Source organism: Leishmania major, chromosome 36 (assembly GCF_000002725.2).
Source record: "Leishmania major strain Friedlin complete genome, chromosome 36".
NCBI lineage: Eukaryota > Euglenozoa > Kinetoplastea > Trypanosomatida > Trypanosomatidae > Leishmania > Leishmania major.
In genome coordinates, this window is record NC_007287.2 from 399,223 (window position 1) to 424,905 (window position 25,683).

At 59.9% G+C, this 25,683-nt stretch overlaps 9 protein-coding genes across 9 annotated transcripts; all 9 read left to right on the plus strand.

Moving 5' to 3' along the window:
* Nucleotides 1-845: 845 nt before the first annotated feature.
* LMJF_36_1030 (conserved hypothetical protein) lies at nt 846-5,864 on the plus strand (the record flags this gene model as incomplete). Its single annotated transcript, XM_001686623.1, has 1 exon — nt 846-5,864. One exon carries the CDS (start codon nt 846-848, stop codon nt 5,862-5,864), a length of 5,019 nt encoding a protein of 1,672 aa, XP_001686675.1.
* Nucleotides 5,865-7,305: 1,441 nt separating this feature from the next.
* LMJF_36_1040 (conserved hypothetical protein) lies at nt 7,306-8,166 on the plus strand (the record flags this gene model as incomplete). Its single annotated transcript, XM_001686624.1, has 1 exon — nt 7,306-8,166. The coding sequence occupies one exon, from the start codon at nt 7,306-7,308 to the stop codon at nt 8,164-8,166; it is 861 nt and encodes a 286-aa protein (XP_001686676.1).
* A 1,211-nt stretch (nt 8,167-9,377) lies between these two features.
* Nucleotides 9,378-11,141, plus strand: LMJF_36_1050 (RNA editing complex protein MP61; the record flags this gene model as incomplete). The annotated part of the gene is made up of 1 exon (XM_001686625.1): nt 9,378-11,141. One exon carries the CDS (start codon nt 9,378-9,380, stop codon nt 11,139-11,141), a length of 1,764 nt encoding a protein of 587 aa, XP_001686677.1.
* A 1,237-nt stretch (nt 11,142-12,378) lies between these two features.
* On the plus strand, nt 12,379-15,408 carry LMJF_36_1060 (conserved hypothetical protein; the record flags this gene model as incomplete). The annotated part of the gene is made up of 1 exon (XM_001686626.1): nt 12,379-15,408. One exon carries the CDS (start codon nt 12,379-12,381, stop codon nt 15,406-15,408), a length of 3,030 nt encoding a protein of 1,009 aa, XP_001686678.1.
* A 527-nt stretch (nt 15,409-15,935) lies between these two features.
* On the plus strand, nt 15,936-16,310 carry LMJF_36_1070 (putative ribosomal protein L24; the record flags this gene model as incomplete). The annotated part of the gene is made up of 1 exon (XM_001686627.1): nt 15,936-16,310. The coding sequence occupies one exon, from the start codon at nt 15,936-15,938 to the stop codon at nt 16,308-16,310; it is 375 nt and encodes a 124-aa protein (XP_001686679.1).
* A 760-nt stretch (nt 16,311-17,070) lies between these two features.
* Nucleotides 17,071-18,810, plus strand: LMJF_36_1080 (conserved hypothetical protein; the record flags this gene model as incomplete). Its single annotated transcript, XM_001686628.1, has 1 exon — nt 17,071-18,810. The coding sequence occupies one exon, from the start codon at nt 17,071-17,073 to the stop codon at nt 18,808-18,810; it is 1,740 nt and encodes a 579-aa protein (XP_001686680.1).
* Nucleotides 18,811-20,281: 1,471 nt separating this feature from the next.
* LMJF_36_1090 (hypothetical protein) lies at nt 20,282-20,743 on the plus strand (the record flags this gene model as incomplete). Its single annotated transcript, XM_001686629.1, has 1 exon — nt 20,282-20,743. One exon carries the CDS (start codon nt 20,282-20,284, stop codon nt 20,741-20,743), a length of 462 nt encoding a protein of 153 aa, XP_001686681.1.
* Nucleotides 20,744-21,648: 905 nt separating this feature from the next.
* On the plus strand, nt 21,649-22,023 carry LMJF_36_1100 (putative ribosomal protein L24; the record flags this gene model as incomplete). Its single annotated transcript, XM_001686630.1, has 1 exon — nt 21,649-22,023. The coding sequence occupies one exon, from the start codon at nt 21,649-21,651 to the stop codon at nt 22,021-22,023; it is 375 nt and encodes a 124-aa protein (XP_001686682.1).
* Nucleotides 22,024-22,682: 659 nt separating this feature from the next.
* LMJF_36_1110 (conserved hypothetical protein) lies at nt 22,683-24,341 on the plus strand (the record flags this gene model as incomplete). Its single annotated transcript, XM_001686631.1, has 1 exon — nt 22,683-24,341. The coding sequence occupies one exon, from the start codon at nt 22,683-22,685 to the stop codon at nt 24,339-24,341; it is 1,659 nt and encodes a 552-aa protein (XP_001686683.1).
* Between the last annotated feature and the right edge of the window lie 1,342 nt (nt 24,342-25,683).

Here is a 25,683-nt window from a genome sequence, read left to right on the forward strand (position 1 = left end):
TTTCGGTCACCATTGCTCTAAAAAAAAGGAGCACAACCGCACAAGCGGGAGGCTTCGCGCAGGTGGTACACGGCGGAGTTCCCCTTTTCGAGGCAACAACTCTGCGCACGACTGCACCCTTGACGTGCGCGCCGTCATATTGTTGGCGTTGCCCCTTGGTGCTTGTTGTTGTTTCGTTGCCCATTCCCACGCTTACCTTGCCTCGTCCTCGTCCTCCTTTCTGTTGTTCCTTGTGTGTGTGGGGGGGGGAGGGTTGCTGGGAGGAGTACAACGGCGGTTTCGAAATATACAAAAAAACAAAACCGAAGCGCGGCGTGAAAGACGAAGACCGATTCGTTGGAGAGTGATGCTCGTCTTTGTCGCGGCTCTCATGACTTGGTGCGTTGCAGGCCTTTCGTATTTTATGAGCGCTTCACTCGCCATAGGCCTGTGCGTGTGCGCACTTGTGTGTGACTCCAACCCCATTATTGCCCCCACTGCACGTCAATAGACAAATAATATATATATATATTATCTCACGTGCTTCATCTCTCTTCTGCGTACTTTTTTGTCTTTTTCGCACCGTCTCTCTATTGCTGGCGCGACGCGTCAGTGGTGCCGGCGCACATGGGCTATGCTGCTGGATCTCTCTCCCCAGCCCTTTCGAACGCGCCGCGCGACATAATACCCGCCGGTCTTTCTCGTGTTAGCCCTCTCCTTGCCCTCTCACCGAGCGAGAGGAGTCGTTCTTGTTTTTTGTTGTTGCTCTTCGCTCCCTTACGGTGGGGCTTGCTTCTCGGGCACGGATCCTTGTCTTCCACAGCGCACCGCCGTCCCTTCCGTTGCAGTCATCAAGGGCGTCTTGAATGCGCTCACTGCGTTTTCGCGCCGTCGCTTCTCTCCACCCCTCGCAGCGCGCTTCTGCCCACCATGATACGGCGTCGTCCACTCACTGCGCGTGGCGCTGCCTGAGCACGGCAACAGAAAACAGTCAAGAGAATGCAGCGAAAGGCTGCACTCCGCCTCCGCTCGAGCAGGCCTTTGCGTCACCACTACCGGGCCCGGTAGCCGCGCACTCGGTTTTGCGTTCCCCGGTCGACTCTGCCATTCTGTGCTCGCGCCTCTCGCAGCGGCAGATGCGTCAACGACAGCGCAAATGGGGTGCCCTATGGCGATACCGATGGGAGAGCCACTCGCCCCGCGCCGTGCCGACCCCGCTGCTGGTAACTTCGGCGTCGATCTCCGGCTCGCCGCGCACTTCCGTATGTGCGCTGCGCACTGACGTCTCCGAAGACACCGATGCAAAGACAGTCTCATCTGACGCAGAGAGAGGAGCCCTTGTGAGCACGTCTTCTCCGTCGCACAGCAGAAGTCTCTCCATGCCACCGGCGGAGTGCGAAGCAAAGGAGGGTACGAGACCAAGCGCCCACAGAGGCACCGCCGGTGCCGCCACTGTCGATTCTGTGGCCCTCAGTAGCACGCGCAACGCTGCCGCTGGCGCGTCGTCCGTAGAGGATCCTCTCCTCTCCTTTCTCGACTCGCACGAGGAAGATGCGGCGTTGCTGCTCGCGATGTGGACGTCACTGCATCGCAGTTGCGTCTTTGGCTCGGCTCTGTCGGAGTCCTTGGCTCTGCAGGTGCGCTACTTTCTCCACTCCCTTCTTCGCCACCGCGCGATAGCGGCGGCCGTGAATTTCTACTACCGGCTCATGGGTATCGGTGTGCAGCTGCGTGATAGCGACCTCCTCCTGCTCTTTTCCAGCTTGACTTACGAGAGCGCTGCGTCGACGGAAGAGGCCCAGCTGCGCAAGGCGGCAGAGACAGCAGCGATGGAAAATGACCGGAAAATGTGGACTCAACGGCGCAGGCAGTTCCGCGAATCTGCCGCGCGCACTCGCACAGGGGACGCCCCGGGCCAAAATCTGCGCACGAGAGGTGGGGAGGGAAGGGACAAGGTATGTGCAGGTCAGATGGGCGTCATGAACGCGGTGGCGGAGAGGACTGGTGCGCCTGCGTTCTGTGAGGAGGGGCCGACGCGTGTGAATGCTACCGCCACCGAGAGCGTCCAGGACACGGCTTCACATACACGCATAGCTAGAGCTACCCACATCGCGGAGGGCGGCAGCGTCGCCGTCTCCTCAGCTTCACGCTGGGACCGCGGAGAAGCGTGCGATGACGTGCACCCGCCGCGCTCCATCGCACGCCGCGTGGCTTTCCATCAGCAGCCGGAGTGGGTCAAGAGGTGGATCCTCTACGAAGCCTCGATGGGGACACTAGACGATCTGGACGAAGTGGAGGACGCCAGCCCACCAAGCACGCCGTCGACGAGCAGCTCTGCGGATGCCTTGTTCAGCGCCAGCGATGTGCAAGCGGACACCGCGGCGCAGTCGGAGCAGGCAATGCGGGGCATGGAGGTGGCAACGATTGTGGAGCATCTGCACCTTCTCACTCTCGGAGCCATGCAGCGAGACCATCTAAGCGCAACCGAAGCAAGCATACCACAGCCGTCGCCGCGGCGACCCCAGCGATGCACCTCGAAGCTGTCACGGTCGCGCTCGGCTGAGCAGGCCTACTGGACAGAGGCGCTAGATCTGGTTCGAAGCGCCTACGCCGCTGCCCCACGGCACATGGCTTTGAGCGAGTGCGACGGCACCTCGTCTCCCCGGCCGGCAGAAGGCCTGCTTCTTCCCACTGGGGTCGTTTTCGCTCTGCAGTCAATGCTTCGTGAAGTACAGAGTTGGGAGGGCACACTTTCTCTTCTGCGGCTGAGCGCCCCGGAGGCGAAGCATCGAGATGCGGCGCCGCCCAGAGCGCTTGCTATGTCACCCGACTGCTTCCTGCGCGGGGCGGTCCTTTTCATGGCTTTGGCGGCCCCTGCGCAACCGTGGAAGACGCAGGCGAAGGTTGAAGCGTGGATGCATCGCGTGATGCTACCTCGACTCGCGCGCGACGCGAGGGCGCCAACGCAAGCCGCCTCTACCGTGACGGCCGCAACAGCAGCCCTTCATGCGCTGTGGCTCAGCCACCTCTGCAGCGTAAAGGCGTCGCGGCCGGACGAGTTTGTTGCACTCAGTGACGAGGCGGCAGCTTACCTTACTTCTCCCTCCGTGCAGCGGGCAATTCACGGCGACCTCGCCCTGATGATGGAGGAGGTATGCGTGAACGCCGAACGAGCTGTTGACGCCCTGCATCAGACGGTGCAGCGGGCCGTACAGCACTGTCGCGCCTCAGAGGTGCTCGCTAAATCCATTCGCTCCGGTGCCTATAGGGTGGAGAACGGCAAAGGCAAGCACGAACTCAGCAGAGACCCTGAGAGCGATCACATGACCGATCCGCTGTCAATGACTTCGGTGGCCGCACCTGCAACTGTCGTAGATGAAATGAGGTGCTCCCTCTTCAGTGAGTATGCCACGAAGTCGCCGTTGTCTCCGTCAGCGTTGCCGTCAAGCGACTTGGCAGACACGTTTGCCCTGTGCTGTGCAGCCGTCAAGGAGACGGTCTGGCTGCGGTTCACGACGGCGGCCTCGACAAGCCCTGCTGCGGTGGCGGTCGAGGTGCTGCAGTTTGTGGAGCAGAGTGTGCACGGTCCTACAGGACTCCTCAACACGTTCCAGCTCCTGTACGGCTCACCTGCCTCGCGGATGGCGCGCAACGGAAAAGGGGCGACACTCACGCCCACGGTAAACACACCGGCGGCACCGGAGTGTGCCTACGTGTCGTGCGTTCTGGCGATTACTCTCTTGCAACTCGTGCAGCTTCTATGCGCACCACCGGGCCAGCAGCAGCGCCGCTTCGGCTGCCAGGTATGGAGTGGCGCCGAGCTGGTCCTCCTCGTCGAGCTCGCGGCGAAGGTGCTGGAGGGGATCGCCGCGGCGCAAGTGCAGCAGGCACCATGGCGGTGGGCAGTCGAGAAGCGTCTGAAGGAGCTGGCCACTGTGACGGCGAGAACGGTGCGCCTCGTTGTGCGCCATCTCGACATTCATCGCATGAACGAGAAGGTCATGTTTGGTGCCGTGGCTGACCAGGATGTGGAACTCTTCGCCCTTCTTGCCCGGATGCTCAACACGTCATCAGAGTTGATGGTGGCGTCGCGCGGGAGCGATGCTTCGCGGGCCTCGTCGCATTCGCCCGTGTGGCGCATTTTGACGGCCACGTGCTCCCCCCGCGTTCTGCAAGGGGTGCATCTGTGCTTCCGCAGCTCTAGCGCGCTGGGAAAGCGAGTGCGATATCGACTTTGCCGCCGTGATGCCGATAGCTTAGACCACTGGATTCCGCCACCGCGATCGCATCAGCGTACCTCCGCCCGTCTGCGTGGTGCTCGCGGTGCGACGCTATCGTCGTCGAAGGGGTCGATGAAGGCGATAGCCGCGAGTGGTGCGTCCGCGGGGGGGCGCGACACGGGCAGGGACTTCCCTCTCATGCTCAGCCTCCGCGAATCGGTGTACAAGATCATGAGCCGCGAGCGCACGAGCGCCGGTGTCGGGCAAGCGCTGCAGCGGCTGGCAGCTTCGACGGCGAACTGGAAAGCGAGCTTGCTTCTGTGCGAACTCGTTACAAAGGATGTCTCTCTCGCTCGTGGCACGTGCACTGTGGACTTCTTTGCCACAACTCTGGATCGTATGGCGCAGGATGTGGCGAGGTCGAGCGCCGCTGCACGAGCAGAGGCGAGAGCGTCGCGATTGCAGGGAGGTGGTCTTGTGCCGTCTCGCAAGAGCTGCCGTACGCTGGCCGCCCCACGGGCGCTGGGACCACCCAACTTGTGGCTGAGTGCGATCGACGTGTTCTGGAGCGCTGTCGATCACGTTGGCCGGGTCGAAGCCGCTGCGGAGCAGCACTCTGACTCCTCAGCTCTCGCAACCTCCGCCAGAACGCCGCCGTCGAAGCCGGTGAGCGTGGACGCGCAGGAGCGAGCTGTACTCGCACGGCTTCTGCTTCCGCTTCTCCGCTTTAGCCGCGCCGTGCAGAAGTTGGAGGTTGGCCGGCAGTGGCGTCGCACATGGGCCGCCATGTACGCCATGCAGGAGAAGAAGGATCCGCAGTGGCGCCGGCTGAACATTGAAGCACTGTCCGTGCTAGGTGACGCAGCGGCGCTGACCCACTGCGTTGCGGACTACCACATCTGTGGCAGCGAGGCGTTGCTGTGCTCGGTGGCCGTTCGGCACGGCGACTGGCACGCCGCGCTGCAGACTGTCCTCCAAACATCCGGCGCTGTCGAGGAGCGTCACGCGACGGTGACGACGTACTCACTCGTCGTAGCCCGCACTATTCTGACACTGCTGACGAAGTCACCGATGAATCTTAGCAACACGGCTATGCGATTGCGCACTGTTCAGCGCGAGACGTGGGACGAGGAATGCAGCCTTGCGGTGGTCCGGCTACTCTTACGTGGTCGCCGATGGCGTCTGGCGATAACCCACGTTGACGAGGCGCTGGGGCTGCCAGACATGCAGCGGGTCAGAGCGCTGGTGCTTGTGAACCCTGCCGGTCGTTTGGGGCAAGGGGCATCCTCTACCGCGCCCACCGCGGCAACGCTGGTGCGGTATGCTCAGCTGCTTACGGCAGCGTTGCAGGCGACGGCGATCGGCGGCGATAGTGAGCGCGCACCAGTGTACTACGACGCGTTCAAGGCGCTGGTGCGCTACGTCTTTGGTGAGGTGGTGGACATGGACACTCTTCATACGGCGGAGGACACCTCGCAGAGTGGCAACGATGCGCTGGACGCCGCGCTGGACATGACTCATTTCACGGAAAGGGACGAAAAGCACGCGTCGGGCTCGGAGGACCAAGTGCACGAGGCAGTGCGAGAGCTGGCCCCACGCGCACGCATTCTGTTCTTCCGCGCTATGACAAAGAAGATGCTCGGTACTCATGCGGGGAGGGGGTGACAAGAGGCCCCCGCCCTTTGTGCTGGAGAGGGAGGACGACATGGACCCGACAGCCGTGGGCAACGTGCACCCTGCGAAACCTGTGCGTATGGAATGCTTGGCTTAGGCCTCTTACATGGTGGCCTTCTTTCTGATGCACCTCCGCGATGGACCCTGATGACGAGGAGAAAGGAGTGGATACATCTCAGTGTGCGTGGCCGGTCAGGGCCCAGTAGCCCTGCACTCTGTGAGGGGAGGCCAGGCAGAGCCTCTCCCTCCCTCCCCCCTCCCCCCCCCCCGCACACACTTCCCTATCCCCTGCCTGATGCCGAGCCACCTCTGGTGGTGACGGGGTCACACAGCCTACGGCATGGGGGACCTCAGAGCAATGTGCTACTGCGGATGTCGGCGTTGCGTCGGAGGGACCCGCGGCCGTGATCATGCCTGCGCCATCCATTGGATTAGGTAAAGATTCAAGGCGACTCGGATGTACCTCGCCCCCGGCCCTGCGGGTCTACTGGTGTGGCACCGGAGTCACTCCGGGGAGGGGCGGGATGCACCGCGTGGCGACTGCTACGATGCGGGAGTCGCTGTGAGGGTGGGCGGGGCGACCTTCGGCGAGCGGGTGTGGTGGGTAGACCATTGAGCAGAGGCCGTGCTGAGACGACCCTGTCGGCCGCATGGCTGCAACGCGTGTCGAGGGCTGTTTTTGCATTACGCGGAGCATGTGTGTGTTGGGGTGGGGTGGGGTGATGCTGCAGGGAGGGGTACAGCGGAGCTGGACTCGCGCTCTACGGCAGAGAAGGGGCATGCAGAAGGGAAAGAAGACAGCCTCCCGGGTGGGTGAATGCGGTGAGTGAGCCCACGCAGCGCGTGCGTAATTCCGTGTGTGTGTGTGTATTTGTTGTGTACGTGCGTGGGCGTGCACGTGTATAATGGTGCCCATCACAAAATCAAGGACTAAGAGCAAAGCGAGGAGGCCAACAAAAAAAAACTTACATAACCTCAAGTATGCTCGGCTGGCACGGCAAGCGTCATCAGACAATAAACATGGCATGCATGTGCGCGTAGCACCACCATTCAAGAGGGAAAAAGTCGCCGCGATGATGCACCCACCCACCCACACACACACACACACACACGTAGACATGCAGACACTTCCCACACCCATGCAGACAAGCGCATACGAAAGCACTTGCACACCCAGGCACCCGTCGCTTCCCATGGGCGGGCGTCCTTGCCCTCCAGGGCTTGCCTCGTACGCGGACGGGAAAAGGCAGGCATGCGGTGTTGCGCGTTGACCGGCTGCGTCTTCCGCTGTGAGATGAAGTGCATGCGACGGAAAAAAAAAGTATTAGCTTTGTTGGTATAAATGGCGTTCTTCTCTTCTCCTGCTTTTTCATGGTGTGCTTGACGGCAACGCTAGAAACTTACGTTGCGTCTGTGCGGCTTTTATTCCCCAATGGCGCAGTGCCTCACGTGGCAGGTTCTCGACCAGCGGCAGACCGGCGAGTGTCTCGATGCCGTAGACCTTGAGGCGCTGCGAGCTGTCATCAAGCGCATCGACGACGATCGCGATGGGGCGCTGCTACACTCAAGTGAGCGGACTGCGACTCAGGTGAATGTGTTGCTCGATCTCTACGGTCACCTCGTCTTGTTTGCCAAGGCGTCGCAGTTTTCCCCGTTCAAGACAAGTACGCTCTTCGGCATTGTGCATCGTGTGCACGAAGCGAGCATCGCAGATCGCCTTTCTCGCTTTCACTCGTACGACCTCCTCCGCGAGCTCGTGGTGCGGCACAGCGTGCACCGCCCGCCGTACTCGACGATGGTGTTTAGCGTGCGAGAAGTGCAGGATATCGACACGTACATGATGAGCACCTACTACCGCCACTACAAAATGTACGTGTACTGCTTTGTGCCGCGCGAGGTGGCGAGCCTGCGGACAGTCATGCTCAACGACACCGCCGAGGCACCGCCAGCTCAACTCCCGCCTCTGTCCGCTGCCATCAGAGAGGATGCCTGGAAGGAAAAGATGCAGGAGAAGGTGCGTACGCTCGAGGAGGCAGAGATGGAGGAGCAGCTGATCGTCTCAGATGCGGTGTCTGAGGCGCAGAAGAACGCGGCCACGCTTGACAATTCCAGATTTATGGCCGGCATTAGCGCGCAGCTCGAGGCGATTCGCGACGCCGTGTCGACAAAGTCCAGCGAACGACTAGACCTCATCGAGGAGAAACTCACGGCAATTGAGGCCAAGGTGAATGAGGCACAAAGTAGCGGCAATCGTAGTCGTCAGGGCTCCAGAGGGTCGTCGAAGAGGAAGTGACCGCCTATGGGCACATGCGGCAGCGGACCCAGCCAAGAGGAGTGGCGGGCTGCGGCGAAGAGAGCGTCTCTGCTTCTCTGTCGCACCGCCGCCGCTCTCTCTCTCTGTAGCTTTCTCTCTTGTTGCTCTCTGTTCGCTTCACGCGTCGCACCGTGGCCTCTCCCCTTTCTTCTCCTTTACCCTCTGCGTCATGGCGACACTACGCAGTTGACACCGCTGCTGCCGGGTTGGTGTTTGCTGTCGTGCGTACGGGAGTGCCGCTCCACGTTGGGCCAGTCGTTGGTTGCTATGTAAACTAGAAGACTGCCTTGCTTTTTTGCGCTCTTGTGCTTCTCAGAGTATCTGGGCATGAGTCTGTGTGTGTGTGTGTGTGTGTGTGTGTGTGTGTGTCTGCGTCCTTGTACGTTCGTTCCTGCATTGAGGATGTCCCTTCTCGTGTTGCGATAGTGTCATGAGGAACAAGCCAGTAAGAGCGCCAGGTAGGGTTAGCAGAGGCGCTGGCTCGCCTCCTCTGCTCACAGGCTGCAGGCGGTGCACTACTGTAGGGGCCTCTGCTATCTGGCGGTGGCCGCACGCCCATGAAAGTGAGCAGCTGTTCATCTCCATCCTCTCCACGCCGCTGTGTGGATGTGTGTGGATGAGGGAGGGGTCACGGTGTATTTTGATGCAGTTCACTGCTGCACTGCTTCTGTTTGGCTCCTCTGGCACCGTTTTCTGTTTTGTCATATCGCCTCACCACATTCTGCACTTGCATGTTTTTCTCTATCGCATTCCCTCTCTGCGTCCGTTCTGGGCTGCGCACCCGATGAGAACTGCGGGGGTTTTGCGCGACACGGCGAGAGAGTTGGAGAAGGGGCCGCGGCACTTGTATAGCCTGTGCCGTCTCCTTGTGTTGAACTACCGTGTCTGTGTCTCTCTCGCGTCCCTGTCGGTTGCGTGTTGGACTGCGCGTTGTGCCTGGCGACGTAGAGCATGTATTGGCAGGCACGCGTCTCGTCGGTAGAACCACAACCCTTCCAGCCACCCTTCCGCGCACAGGGCTTAATGGCTCTCCATTACTTCGCGGCGTTATTTGCTCTCCGCGGAAAGACCGCCGCTGCTCTGGCACATCCGCACGTGCCGTAGTTGTCGTCGGCTTCACATCTTCCTCGTCTCTACATCCCTTTATCGCTGACGTGCTTGACGGAGCACCTTGAGCTTGACGGTGCAGCATGAACCGCTGTGGTGTAAAGAGGCGCCTTTCACTGCGGCTGCCAGTGGTGTCAATCGCAGGCCTTCGGCGGCGAGCGCGAAGAGCAGCAGGCACGCGTAGCGGCAGTGTTGCACTTTGTGTCTCTGCTGCGTCTATTGGCAGTAGCACCAGCCTCGCTAGCACCCCTGGCCGGAAAGCTCCCGTGTACTACAACTTTGCCACGCCGGTGAGTGTGCTACGTGACGCGGCGGGTAGTGAAAGTGTGTCTCACCGACGCCCGCGCCGCGAGGCGCCGGCTCGAGAGGGAGGGCTGCTACTTGTGGCGCCGCGCACGCCGAACCCGAACGACCCGCTTCAACGGCTGAACATTTTTCGACGCGAGTTTTCCGATTTCAGCAGCGCCGCCAAGCTCAATCCGAATATCATGGTGAGCGTCGACACCAGCACGCGCCGCTTCCTCGAAATGTTCTGTGACTTCGATGCCAAACGCTGCAAGCTGTGCAATGAGACGTTCTTGCAGTGGCACATCCACGCCAACGGCATTCCGCACGCGGGGCGAGAGGGGATGCTGCTGGAGCTTGTTCGCCCGTATTGTGGAACTCCGGATGAACTCATAGAGATGTGGTGGCAGCGGCTGAACTCGTGTGCTGCGTTTCACCGGATTCCCGGCTTGAGCCACGACAACCCACACGAGCGCAAGCGGCGTCTGCTATATCTGTTGAAAGTGCTGAAAGACCGCGGCATCCTTGTAGAGACGTTCAACGTGAGTGACAACCAGTCCACCAACTCAGCGCGCTCGTGGGAGTTTGAGCGCCTCGAGTTCGTGGGCGACAACGTGGTCAAGTACGTGTTGAACAACATTATTTCCTGTGCATTCCCACCTCACGAGGGCGGCACAAAAGGAAAGATGACGTGCTTTCAGTTCGTGATGGACGGCAACGATGGTTTGGCACGCGGCTACGACCACCTCGACCTCCAGCAGCTCGCCTCCAGCCCTAGGGTAGTCAGCAAATTTAAGAGCGACATTGTCGAGACCCTGTTCGCGGAGCTGCAGATGTACCTGTGGAGCACGCAGCACGATATTGGCACCTGTCCTCTTGTGTTTCCATTTACGAAGGATATTTACACCCTGCGGGCGCTGGTACAGCATGTGCTGTACGAGCTGGGTATTGAACTCTTTCTCTACCACATTCGCCACATTAACGGCATGCTACAACGCGTGATGCGAGAGAATCACCTGCAGTTCGTAAAAGCAGATTCCGCGCTGAAGCCCAGGGCGGGCGCCAGGACCGGGAGCTTGGGCGTGAGCACGCGCCGTGGTGACTGGAGCGATGACGACGATGACTACGACTGTCCGCAAAGCTACGGTACGCCGGCGGTGTCCGCCCCCACGGCAGCCCTCATGAAGGTGCGCTCGCAGCGCACCCACGTGCAAGGCACCGGTGCGGCGCTGTTCTTTGCCTCCACAAACTACGATAACTTCAAGCGCGTGGTACCGATCGGCGGTCTTTTGCCGCGGCCATTTGCGAGGCAGGATTTGTCAGTCATCCCAAACCACATGCCGCACCTCCGGAGCGATGGCGCGATGACGCGGAGGATGAGGAGGGTCGGGAATGCCGGTTGGTCGACCCTGCACGCCACAGCAACAGCTCTGACCACGTTGGAAAGCGTTGCCGACGGTCTCGCCCTCAGTGCCGAAACAACGCCTCGTGTGGGCAGCGAGCCAGTACGCTTGTCAGTTCCGCGTCTCAAGGACGAGGAGCTCATTCCAGAGCTGATTTAAGCGCCTCACCGGTGCGCCTCTGCGTATGTGTCTCTTCTTTGTTTGGGGCCTCACTCCCCCGCCTTTTCCTCCATCTCAAACACGAGAGAGCTGGTCGACGTGGGGCGGGTCGCATGCGGGGGAGCAGGCTAGCAGATGCAAGAGACGAGAAGGCGAGCTTGCAGTGCCACGACAACGAGTCTGGACAACTAACACACAAACGCAGGCAGGCCCACTCACGGTGACACCGCAGATACTCACATATGCACGACGCTCTATGGAGAATCACGTCAACATCAACCAAAAGAAACGCTTAGTGGTGAACATGCTGCGGTGTAGGTGTGGAGGTGACGCTTCCCTTCGACGAGCTGACAGGCGAGGCGCCTCCACTGTACAAGGTGAAGGGCGCAAAGGCAGAGACGACCTCTCAGGAGTCGTTTTTTTTTGTCTCGTAGAGTCCCCTCCCCCACCTCCCCCCCCCCACACACAAACTTTCCTCCCCTCTTATCTCCTTTGTCTCTTTCTCTTTCCCGTCATTGTGCAGCGTGTGCGCGTGCGCGAGCGGGTGGGCTAGGTGTGCAGGAGAGAGAGGAGGGGGCAGGGGTAACAGAGGCTCTCTTTACAGGCCCATGCTGTTGTCTATTGTGTGCCCTCATGTGGATCCGTGTCAAGTATCACTGCGGATGCTTTCCTCCTTTATGGTCGCGTGCTTTGCTGCTCCTTTCTTCTCTCTCTTCCCACCTCTCCGTGCGCTGTGACACCCGCAGCCGCATAGAACTTCAAGCAGGTGCGCACGTTCCGCACAACACAGTGACGCGCCATCCGCTCAGTTGTCTCACTATCGCTTCGTTTTCTTTTCTTGCGCCGTTATCAGACACCTAACGCACCCGTCCTCGCCATACATACGCATACCCCATATAGGTCAGCCTTTCCCCACCCATACAGACAAGCAGACAGAGGTCCTACTGAGTGCATCAGTGGATTTCCTACAAGGGAGTGTGTGCTGCCGCTCTCGCGCGACAGCGGATAGGCCGGCACATCTTCATCATCACTACATGAGGGGCCGACTCACACCCCCCACCCACCCACCCACCCACCCACACACACACACACACACACACAGGCCACCTCCGCAGAGTTGAGACGTCGTTGGTTTGCTGTCGTATATCTCTCAACAAGCCGCTCTGTTGTTTTCGTTTTTTTTTCGGCTTGTAGCGTAACGGCATCGACGACGCCGCAACGGGCGGCTGCACTTATCATGATCACCGCTCGGTCACCTTATCAAGTGTACAAGGCGGCGGACGTTAATGGTACCGTCGCCGTTTTCAACTCGCTGCCGTCGGAGGAGCTGCTCCCGTACAAGATCCTGTCGTCTGAGGAGACATTGGTGGCGTCACTCTCTGTTGTCGAAGGCAACGAGGAACAACGAGAGAGGTACGCCGTCTCAACCCTGCACGCCGCGAGGGTGTACATTTCTCACCTCATCAGCTACATCCCTCTCTCCACACGCTCACAGACGGCAAAGAAAGTCCAAATCAACATTGACGCGGTCGTACGCACCGTCATGCTCTTCGCCGCCAACGCGGAATCGCTGCAGAGCGTCAAGAACATGGCACTCACGAACGCCTCGGGGGAGCAGGTGTCACTGAAAGATCTGTCAGACCTGGAAGGCGCGTTGAATGCGATGGAAAAGGTGTACCGGCAGAAGGCGAAAGGGGCTGGGGAGAAGGTGGACATGCTGCGCAAGGTTGCGCCAGAGCCGGTGATCGTCTCGTCCAGCCCCGAAAAGTCGCAAGGTACGGCATCATTGAGGGCGGGCGAGGACAGCGGCGACGCTGCGTCAAACTCGACCGGCTGTTCTCGGCAGCTCCGCCGTCGCTCAGAATCCACCGACGGCCCTGCCGCCCACGCAGACTTGCATGGCGACGCCGCCGCCCTCAAGGTGGCGAAGATCGAGGGCGACACCGACAATGCTCCTCTCGCCGCTGTGTTTGCCCCGAAGATGCCTGGAGGACCCAAGAGCACGCGCACCGGCGGGCGTGGCGGTCTCGTGTGTGGCCGCCTCCGCGGTTTGACGAACAGCGAAAAAAAGGTGGTCGCTATGCTGCACGCCATGATTCAGGTACTCGGGCACATCTTCGCGACCAAGTTCAACGACCTCGTACCCATCTTCGACCTGCTCGACGAGCGACTCAGGGCAGTACAGGCCATCGTCGATGCCGAACGCGCCCAGTACAAGGCGAAGGAGGACAAACGAATTCCAGAGCCGTTTCACGAGGTCCCCCTGGATGCTGTGCAGCTTGCTCTGCAGCATTCGAGTGACACCTTCCGCAACGATGAGGAGTGCCGATACGAGCTTGATGAGGACTTGCTGCACCCCATCGCCCACGCGTGTCTGCGTGTTATCAACCACATCGAGGGCTTCTCGACCGAGCCCTTCAAAGGCCCGACACCGGAGGAAGTGCTGAAGAAGCAGCAGCTGCGTGACGCCGCACGGGCCAAGCGCGAGGAGGCAAAGCGCCGGATTCTGGAAAAGGCGGAGGCCAAGGCGGAACTCGAGCGCAAGAAAGAGGAGGAGCGGCAGCTAATGCGGCGGCGTCTTGGCGACGGCAGCGACGAGCACGAGAAGGACCTTGAAGAGGACACCACGCTCGTCAACCCGTCCACGTTAGGGTACGTGGCCTACGCCGCAGAGCTGCCGCTTGGCACTCCTGAACTGTTCGAAAAGGCGCTGTATACGTGGAGCATGCTCTCCTCGGTGCCGCGTGCACTGAATCTGTCGCAGATGCACTTTGCTGCCTTCGTTAAGGGCATCGAGTGCGTGGACCAGGACGCGAATGGGCTGATGGAGGAGGTGACCAAGTGTCTGCTCGACGTTTCCATGGCAAGCCTGCGCCTCCGTTCTCCCGAGACGCCGCGTATCGTCACTCGCGGGAAGAACTGGTTCGATGCGCTTGTCGAGTTCGTTGGGGTGGCAAGTGGCAACAAAAAGAAGCGGCGGCAGCAGCAGCGCCGCGTTTCCAGCACGGAAGACGAGGAGGAGAGCGACAGCGACAGCGACAACGACAGCGACGCGGCCTCCTCGACATCGTCGTCGCCACCGTCCTCTTCTTCGAAAGTGACGGGCCACAAAACGTCGACCGAGGAGGAGGACTCGCCACGAGAGGGAAAGCCGGCAGCTGCCATGGCCACGAGAGGCGAAGGTGCCGCGGAGGCGGCCGCAGAAGAGGAGGTGGATACAGATCCGTTCTCAGTGGAGCTGAAGGCGACAATGGACAAGGTAGCGGGGCTGCGCTCCTTGGCGTCGTGGGGCAACGTCGATGTCGTTGATCGGCTCAATCTGCTTCAGTTCTGCGTGCTGGAGGCGCTTGGCAGCGATGACGTGCGCAACGAAGCGGACCGTGTGCAAAAGGACCGCGAAGAGGAGGCACTGAACGCTGAGAAGAAGCTCAGGGAGATTCGCGAGGAGGCGGAGAAGGAGTTGAAGGCGTTGTTGCGCACGTTGCCGTCCGTGGCATCCATAGCTGCCCGCAAAAAGAAGGCACAGAACCGCACGCAAAAGGCCGAGCCAGTGAAGACGGGGGACAATCAGCACACCGACAACGCCGAGGATGAGAAGAAGGGCATCGACGAGGCGGCGGGGGATAGCGAGACGGCGACGGGAAAGGACGTTAGGGAGGCGGCGGAGAGGACTTTTGAGGCCGAGCGCGAAGCCATCCTCAAAGAAGTCGACCGCAAGCGTGAGGAGGTCTACGCGCGTCTGTTAAGCGTGCAGGATGGCAAGGACGACGGCGCCATCGTCGAGCCGCTTGGGATGGACCGCTATCGGCGCCTCTATTGGCGTTTTCCAATGCACCGAGTAGTCTACGTGCAAAGTGTTCCGAACCTCACGGCCGTCACCTTCCCGGTCCTCGCAGAGCCGCCGGAGCTCAAGCAGCGCCGCGCCCCCTCGCGGTCGTTCTTGCTCGATGACGAGGAAGAGACCTCTATGCTGGGCGGGCGGCGGCGTGGCGGCAGAAGTGCAACCGCAGCGGGCGATGCGGCCCGCGTGAAGGACGACATGGGTGCAGGTCAGACGCGGTGGGGTATTATACCACACGACTACCTCGGCACTTTTGTGCAAACCCTGGACCGTCGAGGGAAGCGGGAGGCGCCGCTGCGACACGCGCTTGAGACGCTAGAGCCGTACCTCACTGCTTTGGAAGAGCCGCGAGAGGTGCGTGAGACGCGGGCCCGCGCGCACATGTTCGGTTACGTGAACCTCCTAAAGGTTGACTTCACCTACTAAGCTAACAGAGGGCCTTCTCCTCCGCTATCTACAGCACGGAGCTCTCTCTGTCTCTCTCTCTCTCTCGAGCGCGACAAACAGCGACCGTACTTCTCGGGGATGTCTCGAAGGGAATAGAATGAACGCGCTCGCGTCTTTCCGTATGCACGATGCGCCACATAATTAAGCCACAAGCCGCCGTTTGGTTTTTGTTTTTTCTTCTTCGCGTACTGTGGCTTCTTACAGACACACAGACCTACTGTAAAGCTGGACGAACCCTGTATGCACTGCTGGCGGAGTTGGTGGACTTTCGGTTCCAACTGCGTTTTGCCCATATCGCGCGACGCTCTGCGCTGGCTGTACCGACCCTACCATGTCTGCTGATTGCCCTACGGAACCACCGACCATGTTTCCCGGCATCCAAAGTCGCGTCTCATTTTACCCCGTACTTCCACAACTGCCTCTTCGCTCTCGCTCTTTCCTGCTATGCTGTCGTCGCGTATCACCATTCTCGCAAACTCTGTTCTTCACGTCACATAGCAGCAGCCATGCGTACGATCGAGTGCGAGTTCTCCCACTTCGCGGTGCACCCCGGCCACGGCCGCCGGTACGTGCCGTTCGCGTTCCTGTCGACGAAGCCGGTGCTGACCTTCTCGCGGCCGAAGTGCTTCGCGCTGTACATGCGCAAGAAGAACCCGCGCTTCATTCCGTGGACGCGCACGTACCGCCGCATCCACCGCAAGACGACGACGGACCGCGTGAACCGCCGCCGCGCCGCGCGCGCGGTGAGGGTGCAGCGCGCGATCGTTGGTGCGGACCTGTCCTACATCCAGGAGGTGCGCGCGGCGCGCAAGGAGGACCGCTCCGCCAAGGCCAAGGCCGTCCGCGCGGAGGTGGCCGAGCGCAAGGCCGCCAAGAAGTAGAGGGGTGCTGATGTTCGCCCTTTTCGATGCATATTGCAATGGCCGCCCGCTGACGTGAGCATGCGGGTGCGGATTTCAGTAGTGTGCTGCAACTGCCCTTCGTTGTGTTTGGTTTTGTTTTCGTTTTTGCGTAACATTTTCGCAAGCAAGCAACAAGTGACAAAAAAAAAGAAAAAAGGAGCCACGATACCGTGTTTGAATTGGTGGACAACGAGGGAGCGGTTGGCCGCCGTCTGCGCCGTGTGTGCTTCACACACTCCACTATGGGCACCGCTGATCATGTCGGTGTTGTTTCAGGCGTCGCATGTGCGGCTGGTGCGCTATCCCGTGCGACGTCACGCACTGTGCATATATATATATATATACTGGTTTTCCGCTGTTTGTTGCAGTGCTCGAACGTTTGCGGACGCCCTTCTCTGTGATGCCCGGGCAGTGTTTCGCCTCGCACAACGAGGCCGGCGCTCTCGGCCACCACGGCGCCCTATGTCGCATATGTGTGTCTCGCTGTCTTTGCCACGACATTCCATCGACATCCCCTTCTCTGCGTCGCGCGGCCGCCGCTTTCCCAGCGGCGGTGCTGCCGCTGCCGCCTGAACAGCTCGACAGCTGCTTGTCACTGCCACGTTTCAAAAGAAACACTTTTATGCAGAGCATAGAAAGAGCGCGTACCGTCGCACTGTGTCATGAGCTTCGGCTCAGGACTCTTCGCTGACATCGCTACCGCTTGACTAGCCAAGGTGTGGAGGCTGCGGTGGATGAGATGCCGCCGACTTCCACGAGGTCCACGGTAGGTGGGGGCCGCCGTGTGTACCACTTGGGTAACGCAGTCCTCTCTGTCGTTGTGTTCGTGATCACCCTAGTGCTGTCGATGGTCATGCTTGACCCCGAGCGCAGCAGTCACTTGCTCTCAGCGCGGCGTCGCACCCCTCCGATCGATTTCACGAACAGGGCGCTTGTCGGGGGTTTTACGCCCGTCGTCGTCGGCGTGAACAAACACACGGTGCTCGTCGTGCCAGCAGCAGCTATCCACGGCACCAGGTACGTTTCCAGGGCCCTGGACAGTTTTTTTTCGGTCGGACTCGGCTCTGCCAGTGGCACTAGCTCCGCAGGATATCATGAGGAGAAGGCAGAAAGGCACTCGCAGGGGGCGATCACACTGTCGGACGTCTACAGCGCTGTACTGCTGCGCGAAGGAGTGGCCGATGCTACACAACCGCCGGACGTAACCGCTGGGACGGTGGAGACTTCCCCCCTGTCATCGCGGCGACCTTCCGTGTTGCACCTCTGCAGCGCCCTGTCGTGTGTGACTCCGTATGTCGCTCAGCAGTGGTCTGATCGAGCGGCGGCGGCATTACTCCTGGCTAATAAAACCAACGACGGTGCTGCCACTGTTCGCTCGCGGGCTGGTCCGGTGGCTAACTTTGCTCTCGTCTTCGGCGAGGCGAGGGAGTCGCTGGCGGTGATGCGGGAGCTCGGAGAGCACCGCGTATTAACCGCCCAGATCCCGGTCGCGCACTCGGATCATCCTCAGTCCGCCATGCCGCTTGTCGGGAAGCTGGAGTCGGCGGATTTGCAGGCCTCGTGCAGCTCACTCAAGCAGTGCAGCTACCGCTCCCTTGTCAAACACGCTCAATTGGCGACGCTTCTAAAGGCGCAAGCACAGCAGCTGCCCGCAGAGGCTTCCAGGAAACGCTTGTTCAAGGAATGGGTGCGGCGCAACAACTCTCACTCGGGGGCCTTGGCCTGGGGTGCCGTGGATGTGCTCCCCTTCTCCTTCGTTACCTTTGAGAAGTCGCACACGCTGCATCGCTTTCCGCTGGACTTGGTGCACGTGGACGTGGGCAGCGGCGACAGCGTGGCGGTTCTCGCGTACCTCGACGCACTTGCCTCTGACACGGCGACGGCAGAAAATCTGAAGCCCAGAAACCTGCTCGTTTCGGTCTTTACCTCAGAGTGGGTGAACGCCATAGTGGAGACGTTGCTGCTGCTAGAGGTGGGGCAGCGGTACAGCGCGATTCCGCTGCGCGACTCGTGCGTGGGACTCGAGCGGAATTTCACTCCTCATCAGCGGTGGAGCCTGTCGCACATGCGGTTGTGGATGGGCAAACACGCGCTAGAGGGAACGTATCTTAGCCCCTCTCTCGAGCGGAGTCGTGCTGCACAGATACCGCTGTGCACGGTGTTGCTATCACGTCAAGTGAACACTCTTGACGAGCTCCTCCAGATGGCATCGAAAGCAATCGACTCTTACCCGCCTGCCGCCTCACCCGTGGAACGCTTTTTTTACTATTCCCTGGGTCTGTCGCCCAAGGACGAAGAACTTCTCACGCCGCTGCCGGAGGCGGTATCGGGTGCCAAGGCGTTTGCCCTGGCTCGCACGTCCGATGCCGTGCGTGGGGTGGTTGGCTTTCTTGTACAGTACATCTATTTCTTGATCCCGATTGGCGTGGGATTTTCCCTGACGCGCAACGTCTGTCGCCGTCGTGGAGTGTGCGGATGACGTCGTTACTTGTCCGCCTCGGGGTAGAGCAAGAGCGGACGTGTGAGTGGGGCGGAGCTGAGATGAGCGCGCCCGTAAAGACCGAAACGCGGATAAAGGGAGAAAAGGTCGGAGGGCAAAGGGGGCAATGTCGGCAAGGTGGCAAAACGTCTTAGTGGGCCACTGCTTGTCAAGGTCCTGGACCTCCCGTAGGCCGCTTCTGTCCCCTGTCTGGGGGCCCGACCGCAGCAGTAACGGTGGCGACGCTGGCAAAATGCGGTCGAGTGAAAGAAAGAGTGGCGGGCAAGGCTTCTCCGGCCTCTGCTTCATGGTGGCCCTGTATGTCGCGGCTTCGCAGGCTGACGGCAGCCATCCGCCATTCCCTGCGCCAACACGACCAGCAGGAGTCTCCGGTGCCGGCCTGGAAGCCACTGTGCGCGAGGATGCCCGCTGTGCTTTGTGTTTCGATCCTGCCAAGAACAAACACTGGAAATGGAAAAGAAAACTGCAGCGCGCGTGGACGGGCTAGAACCCCCGGTGCCTTGACTGCTCCTATATACGGAGGGCACCGCGGAAGCAGTGTTCCTGCGCTCACGTTTCTGCACACCCTGTCTTACAAGGTGGAGGCGTAAAAACGGGGTGCGGTCTCCGGGGGTGTGGGGTGTGCGGGGTATCGCGCAATTTGTTCTGTCAGGGCCCGCTACACTCTGTGCGAACCCCCACAAGCGGCTTATATGTCGTCTGCGATGCGCACTGACTGTTTCGTTTGGCTCGCTCTACTTGTTGCTCCCTCTTTTCTCCTTGGCGGCTATAACTTGTTCCATCTCGGCCTCTTCGTCGCCGAACTGTGCGGACAGCCTACTTGGCTGCGTTTCGGCTCTCTCTCTTTCTCTGTATGTGTGTGTGTGTGCGTGTCGCGTGTATGCTGGTATTTCTCTCTTTTTCCTCTGCGCACGGGAACACTGTACAGACGGACGCAAACACACACACACACACACACACACACACACACACGGTGCCTGTGGTGCAGGAACCAAGAAGCAGCTGCGCAAAAAAGAAAAAAAGCCGTAGTGCGGTCGTCCTTCGCCCTCGCCCCCTTCGCTGTGTGTCGCCTGATACCGCTTCGCGCCACATTTTCGTTTTTCGCCCCTTCTCTCTGCTGCTCCTCAGGGATTCCCTTCCTTGTGACTGCGATTCCCAGGTGCTCGAAAGACCGAGGTGCCGAGAGTCTGCCATTTTGCGGGAGCGAGCGTGTGTGCGGTATTGCCTGCCGCGCGCTTCGACTCGTTGTGCACTTGTTCTTTGCTCCTGTTTCATTTTCGCCTTGTCGTTTATTATTATTATTTGTTTGTTTGTTGGCTTCTTTGTACTCGGCGAGTGGCGTATCGCTGTTTTCTTCTTGACCTTGAGCACCTTGAAGTAAGTGGACTAGCTCTGGAAAGCACAGAGACACCACCAACACAGACACACACGTAGAAGGAGACGAATCGCCATGGTGTCGTTTTTGCGCACGTTTGCCGTGCTGTGCATCATCGCTGGCGTATTGCTGCAGGGCGGCACAGCGCGGGCGCCCCCGCGAGCGGTACGAGCATTTGAAACGAAGTTCAACTCTGTGAGTCAGGCATGCCGCGGCGTTCTCGAGACGGAGTGCCCATCGGATGGGTTGGCGCGCACAGACTGCTTGATGGAGCACATAGTGGACAATGCCAACCATGAGTGCAAGATGTGGCTCTCCTGGCGAGCTAGCTGCTTTGCCTACGCCACGGTGTTCCTCATACCTCAGGGCAAGTGCAACTTTAAACCGGATCAGGCGACGTCGCAGCTGATCCGGAACTGTCTCCGCAACACGGACAAGAGTGAGCTGCCGGCAGTCTGCTCCGGCTCCCCCTACTACAAGTCACTCACGCTGCGCTCCCCACGGCGCATCGACAGCGACGCCGCCGCCGACCTGTAGAGATGCGAAAAAGGTTGCGCACAGCAGGAGATTGACGGCGTATGCGTCGGCGTAGCTCTCTCTCAACACTTTCTGGAGAAAACCAGCTGTCATGCGGGCTAGCATCTCCAGATTTTGGCTCGCTTGAGCTTCTTTGCGGACGTGACACTTCGCTGATGGGAAAGCACACTGGGGTTCTTCGGTTGTGCGGCCCGTGCCCACTTCACACCGGGCCTCCTACAAACGCCCTTCCCAGTGCCCTTTTGTTTCGATTTCCTCCTTGGTTGTGGTGCGTGCCGACTTTGTTCGCTTTGGCCGCCATTTTGGAGAACGCTGTACTGTAGTTTTACGACAAAGTGCCACGTGGCCTCTTTTGAGACCTCGCTCCGCCTCTACATTTTGTTTTATGTTCTCTTAATCAACTGCGTGCATCACAACTTGCGTTTGCGTCTACCAGGTGGAAGGCAAGATGCCCCCCCCCCCCACACACACACACCACATCCCACCACCCTCCTCACGGCCATTCAAAGAAAGCAATACCGATATCCCTTCGGTGATGCAAGCGCTGTGACAGCCATCTTGGTGCCCGCAAGAACAAAGCAGAGGACCTCAAGTGGGCCCGATAATGAGTGCTCCTTGCAATGCCCTCCTCGACTCTACTGGCAAGGTGATTCACGCATGTCGTTCCCTGATGTAGCTCTCTTCTAATACGTCGACGATACCTATCGTAACTCTCTTGCAAACGCTCCCACTATTGCCCCTCTGCCTGCTTTGCTGGCGTGGGTTTCGTTGCTGACCTCCTACACCCTCGGCAATGATACCCCGCTCCTCGGCCGTCTCTTTGCAATCTGGCTGCATACGCTGTCGCCATAGTGCTCGATTTGTCCCCTCCCGTCCCCCCCCCTCCACACACACTTGTGGCAGCCATGCGTACGATCGAGTGCGAGTTCTCCCACTTCGCGGTGCACCCCGGCCACGGCCGCCGGTACGTGCCGTTCGCGTTCCTGTCGACGAAGCCGGTGCTGACCTTCTCGCGGCCGAAGTGCTTCGCGCTGTACATGCGCAAGAAGAACCCGCGCTTCATTCCGTGGACGCGCACGTACCGCCGCATCCACCGCAAGACGACGACGGACCGCGTGAACCGCCGCCGCGCCGCGCGCGCGGTGAGGGTGCAGCGCGCGATCGTTGGTGCGGACCTGTCCTACATCCAGGAGGTGCGCGCGGCGCGCAAGGAGGACCGCTCCGCCAAGGCCAAGGCCGTCCGCGCGGAGGTGGCCGAGCGCAAGGCCGCCAAGAAGTAGAGCGGTGTCGCCTTTCTGGCCCTGAAGCGGCCGGCCCTTTTTTCTCGTCTCGTTTGTTTTTGACCATTATTTCGTGAGCATAGCAAAAGAAAAAGAACGTGTGTGTGTGTGTGCCGGCGTGGACTTCTTCTCGGCTTCTGCGAAGAATCCTGCTTCGGCGTTGCACCAGCAGAAGGCTGCACCGTCAGAGGCTGAACCACGTACAAGGGCGAGGGGCGCGCGGCGGTTTGTGGATGCTTGGAAGCAAGCGTCCGCGGTTCCATGTTTCGCTTTGCGTCCCTCTGCTCTCCCTGCGATTGTCTTCTTTGGGCACCTTTTCCAATGGTGCGCGGTGTGACAATCGGAGGCCGTCCTCAGCCTCTCCTGCCGGTGCTTCTCCCACCTCGCCTCGTTGGTGCACGCGGCTGCGTGTATATATATATATATATATACCGTTCTCTCCCTTCACTCTCTCTCATGTACTGCTCTCTTATCTTTTCTGTATCGGTGATCGTTGCCGGCGGTGTGCAAGACACGTTCTGCTCTGCTCCCGCATGGATGAGCGGTGCATGGCGAATACAAGTATCCGCCCCGTGCCGCTCCGGCTACCCCAGTTGTAATAAGACGCGTGCAGCGTGCTGCCCTACATCAATCCTTGTATTTTGCACTGTGGTCTTTGCATGACGTCGACCGTGACAGCCGTGAACCAGACGCAGAGTCTGGCGGCGATTCGAAACTTTGTGCGCGCCTCCGTCTCGTGCATCACGTATGCGCGGGGGCTCTGCAGCGACAATGCCTATGAGCAGCGACCGTTTCTTGGTCTTCCACTTCGTCAGCTCATACCATCGACCACCGAGTCCATCACAATCTCGGAGTGGATCGAGAAGGGCGCCTTTGACGCCCTAAACCGCAACTATCTAAAAGAGATGTCTCTGTGTGTCTACGACGCGGCGTGCCACGAGCTGCTTGAGAGCTACTGCTTCGGCTTCAATTACACCGGCGACGGAGAGCGGGCGCAGATGACGCTCAACGCCTCACAAACCATAGCAGATGGTTCCAAGACGACGGCAGTCTCTCAGAGCAGCGGCGGCGCTGTCGGCATACCCGCATATCGCAAGCGGCGGTGCACGAAGCAAGAGGTTCAGCACCTCCTCACCTCAATCCTGGAGCGGCTGATGGATGTGGTGGAGAGTCTGCCGCCGCTGCTCTCTGAGCGTGTTCTCACGATGCGCCTCACTTACTACGACGCGGTGACCCCAGCTTCCTACGAGCCTCCCTGTTTTGCGCCGGCCAGCGAGCATATGGCCCGACTTTACCAGGCCGAGGTCAAACACCATGTGAACATCGGGTCCATGGACACTAGCCACCACCTCTTCTCCGTCGCCATACGGCACCCGCTGCTGCAGCAGATTCACAGGCAGATGACAGGCAGGACGACGTCGGCAGTGGCAACAAAGACGGGAGGATCCCCCCTTTCCGCGGGCAAAATCGCTGCGGTCTCGACGCCGTCCGACCCACTCCGCTCTGGGTGGGAGAGCAGCTTTTCGTCAGACCCGGCGGTGGCGAGCGCCGTGGCAGCAGCCGGTGCCACAGTCACGCACGGCGTGGTCGCAAGCCACGCCTCATGCGGACTTCTCCTTTGCGCTGATGGAGAGGGCGCCGCGTTCGATGCGGAGAATGCGGGGGAAGAGAAGGCTGCTGGCTCCTCGCTCGGCGAGGTGGGCGGGGGCGGTGCTTGCACAGCTCGCACCGGCGAGACGCTGCGACCCTGCGAGGTGGCGAAGCTTGACGGCGTCTATCGCTTAATGGAGAAAAGCACGTCTGGCGACGAGCGGCGTTTGCTAAGGCCGGCGGAACTGACCTACCTGCTGTTTGCCGCGTTCGTCTTTACAAAGGCGCCCAGCGCGCGTGGTGGTCGTGGCGAATTGAAGGCCGACGAGGTAGAGGCCTATCGTGCGCTGCGCTGCCCCTTTGATGTTTCTGCCAAGACAGTTCTGCTTGTTCTCCAGCGACTGAGCAGGGAAGATTTCCTGCAGCCCTGCAACGCCCGCGGCGCTCCGGCTCCGAAGATGCCGAAAGCGGAGGAAGGGAGCAGGCCCACCCCCGCAATCAGAGCGTGGCTTGTGCCAGACCCGCCCGCATCGCTTCTCCAGCAACTCATGCAGGTCGATGCGGTGACGGAGCTGCTGACGCATGAATCGCACCTCGTCCTGCAGGAGCTCTCTGTGTACCTGGCGCGAGAGGAGTGGCGAAGGGCCCCACGGACGATGACTGCCAAGGCGACTTCGGGCCGCATAAGCACCACTGGTGGAAGTGGAAAGCGACGGTCGTCCCGCTGAGGACTTTCATCGCGCGCCGTGACGCGTGTGATGGCACCGGTTGGATGTCGTGGTGCTTTTCTGTCACAAGGTGCGCTCTGCTGACGTTTTCGTTTTTCTTTTTTTTGTTTTGTTTGCTGGCTTGGTTGCTGTTCTACTGCTGCTCACGTGTCACTGCTGCTCTGCCTCTCAAGCAACCAAACTCGGTGACTCACGTTGCCCATCGTCGCATGTGTCCAGTTGACACGCTATGTTCATTCTTCCATGTGGATTGAGGGGACTGGGGTGAAAGGGCGGAGCAAAGGCTCATTGATGCCTCGTTACGGTGTTGCTCTTCTGCTTAATCTGTCGCTGTCCCTATCGCCGACGCTAGCTGGCAATGCCGGTTCAGCTTGAGCCGCGAGGGTGCTTGGTTACCTCCCTTTCCTTCCGCTCTCTCACTATCGATCATCACTCCTGCTTCGCCTCCCTCTTTTGCTGTGCCTTTTCGACCGCGTCACCTCCACGTCGCCGATGGCGCCCATCGTGTTTTGCGGCCCTACCCACATTTTTTACGCACGCTGCCTGCATCCTCAATGCCACCACCGCAATCTCCGCACGCGCAGCAGTGGGCACGGTAAGCAGACGAAAGGTAAAGGCACTGCTTCTCCTCCTCCCCACCTACTCGCAAAGTGTTTTGAGCCTGTGAACGGCGCCGCGACGCGTGTGCGTGCGTGTGCCTCCCACCTCCACCTTCGCCCCTCTATCCCTCCCACCCCTACTCCCCCCGATATACGCAGTGCCGCCTCCGAACCCGAAAAGAGGGCCACAGACGCCTACAGGGTTTTCTCTTTTGTGCGGTCTTCGCGCGTTTTCGTACACGTGCGTTAGCCGTCACTGGAGGGAGGCGACCGCGTGGCTTTTTCGCGGTGAACCTCCGTCTTCCTTTCGTACCTTTGTTTTTTTGTATTTGTAGGTGTCTCCTTTAGCCGGTGCCGTTTAGAGCCGCCTCTCCGCTCCTCCCCACACCACCACCGTTCTCCGTTGTCTCCCACCTCAGCGCCTTTCTACACGGTGTCTGTTAGGATCGACGACGACCGCTGCCGGTCGTCGTTTTCGTTGCTGTCTTTCTGTATTTTTATCCCCTAGCTCTTTTCCTCTTGCTAGCCCGTCCTTCGGATTGTTGTTGCTTGCCCGTCTCCCTCCGCTCTCCCTCTCGGTGGCCCTCTTGACCGCAGCTGCACACAATCCAACGTAGCCACACGATCGCACATCTTTATTTTCCATTGTAGTACTTCTCCCCATAGCACGCCACACCTTGTCTGCTCCACCTTTTTCCAATTTTTTTTTCTGCTGGTCTGGCAGCTATCAGGCTTCTTGCACT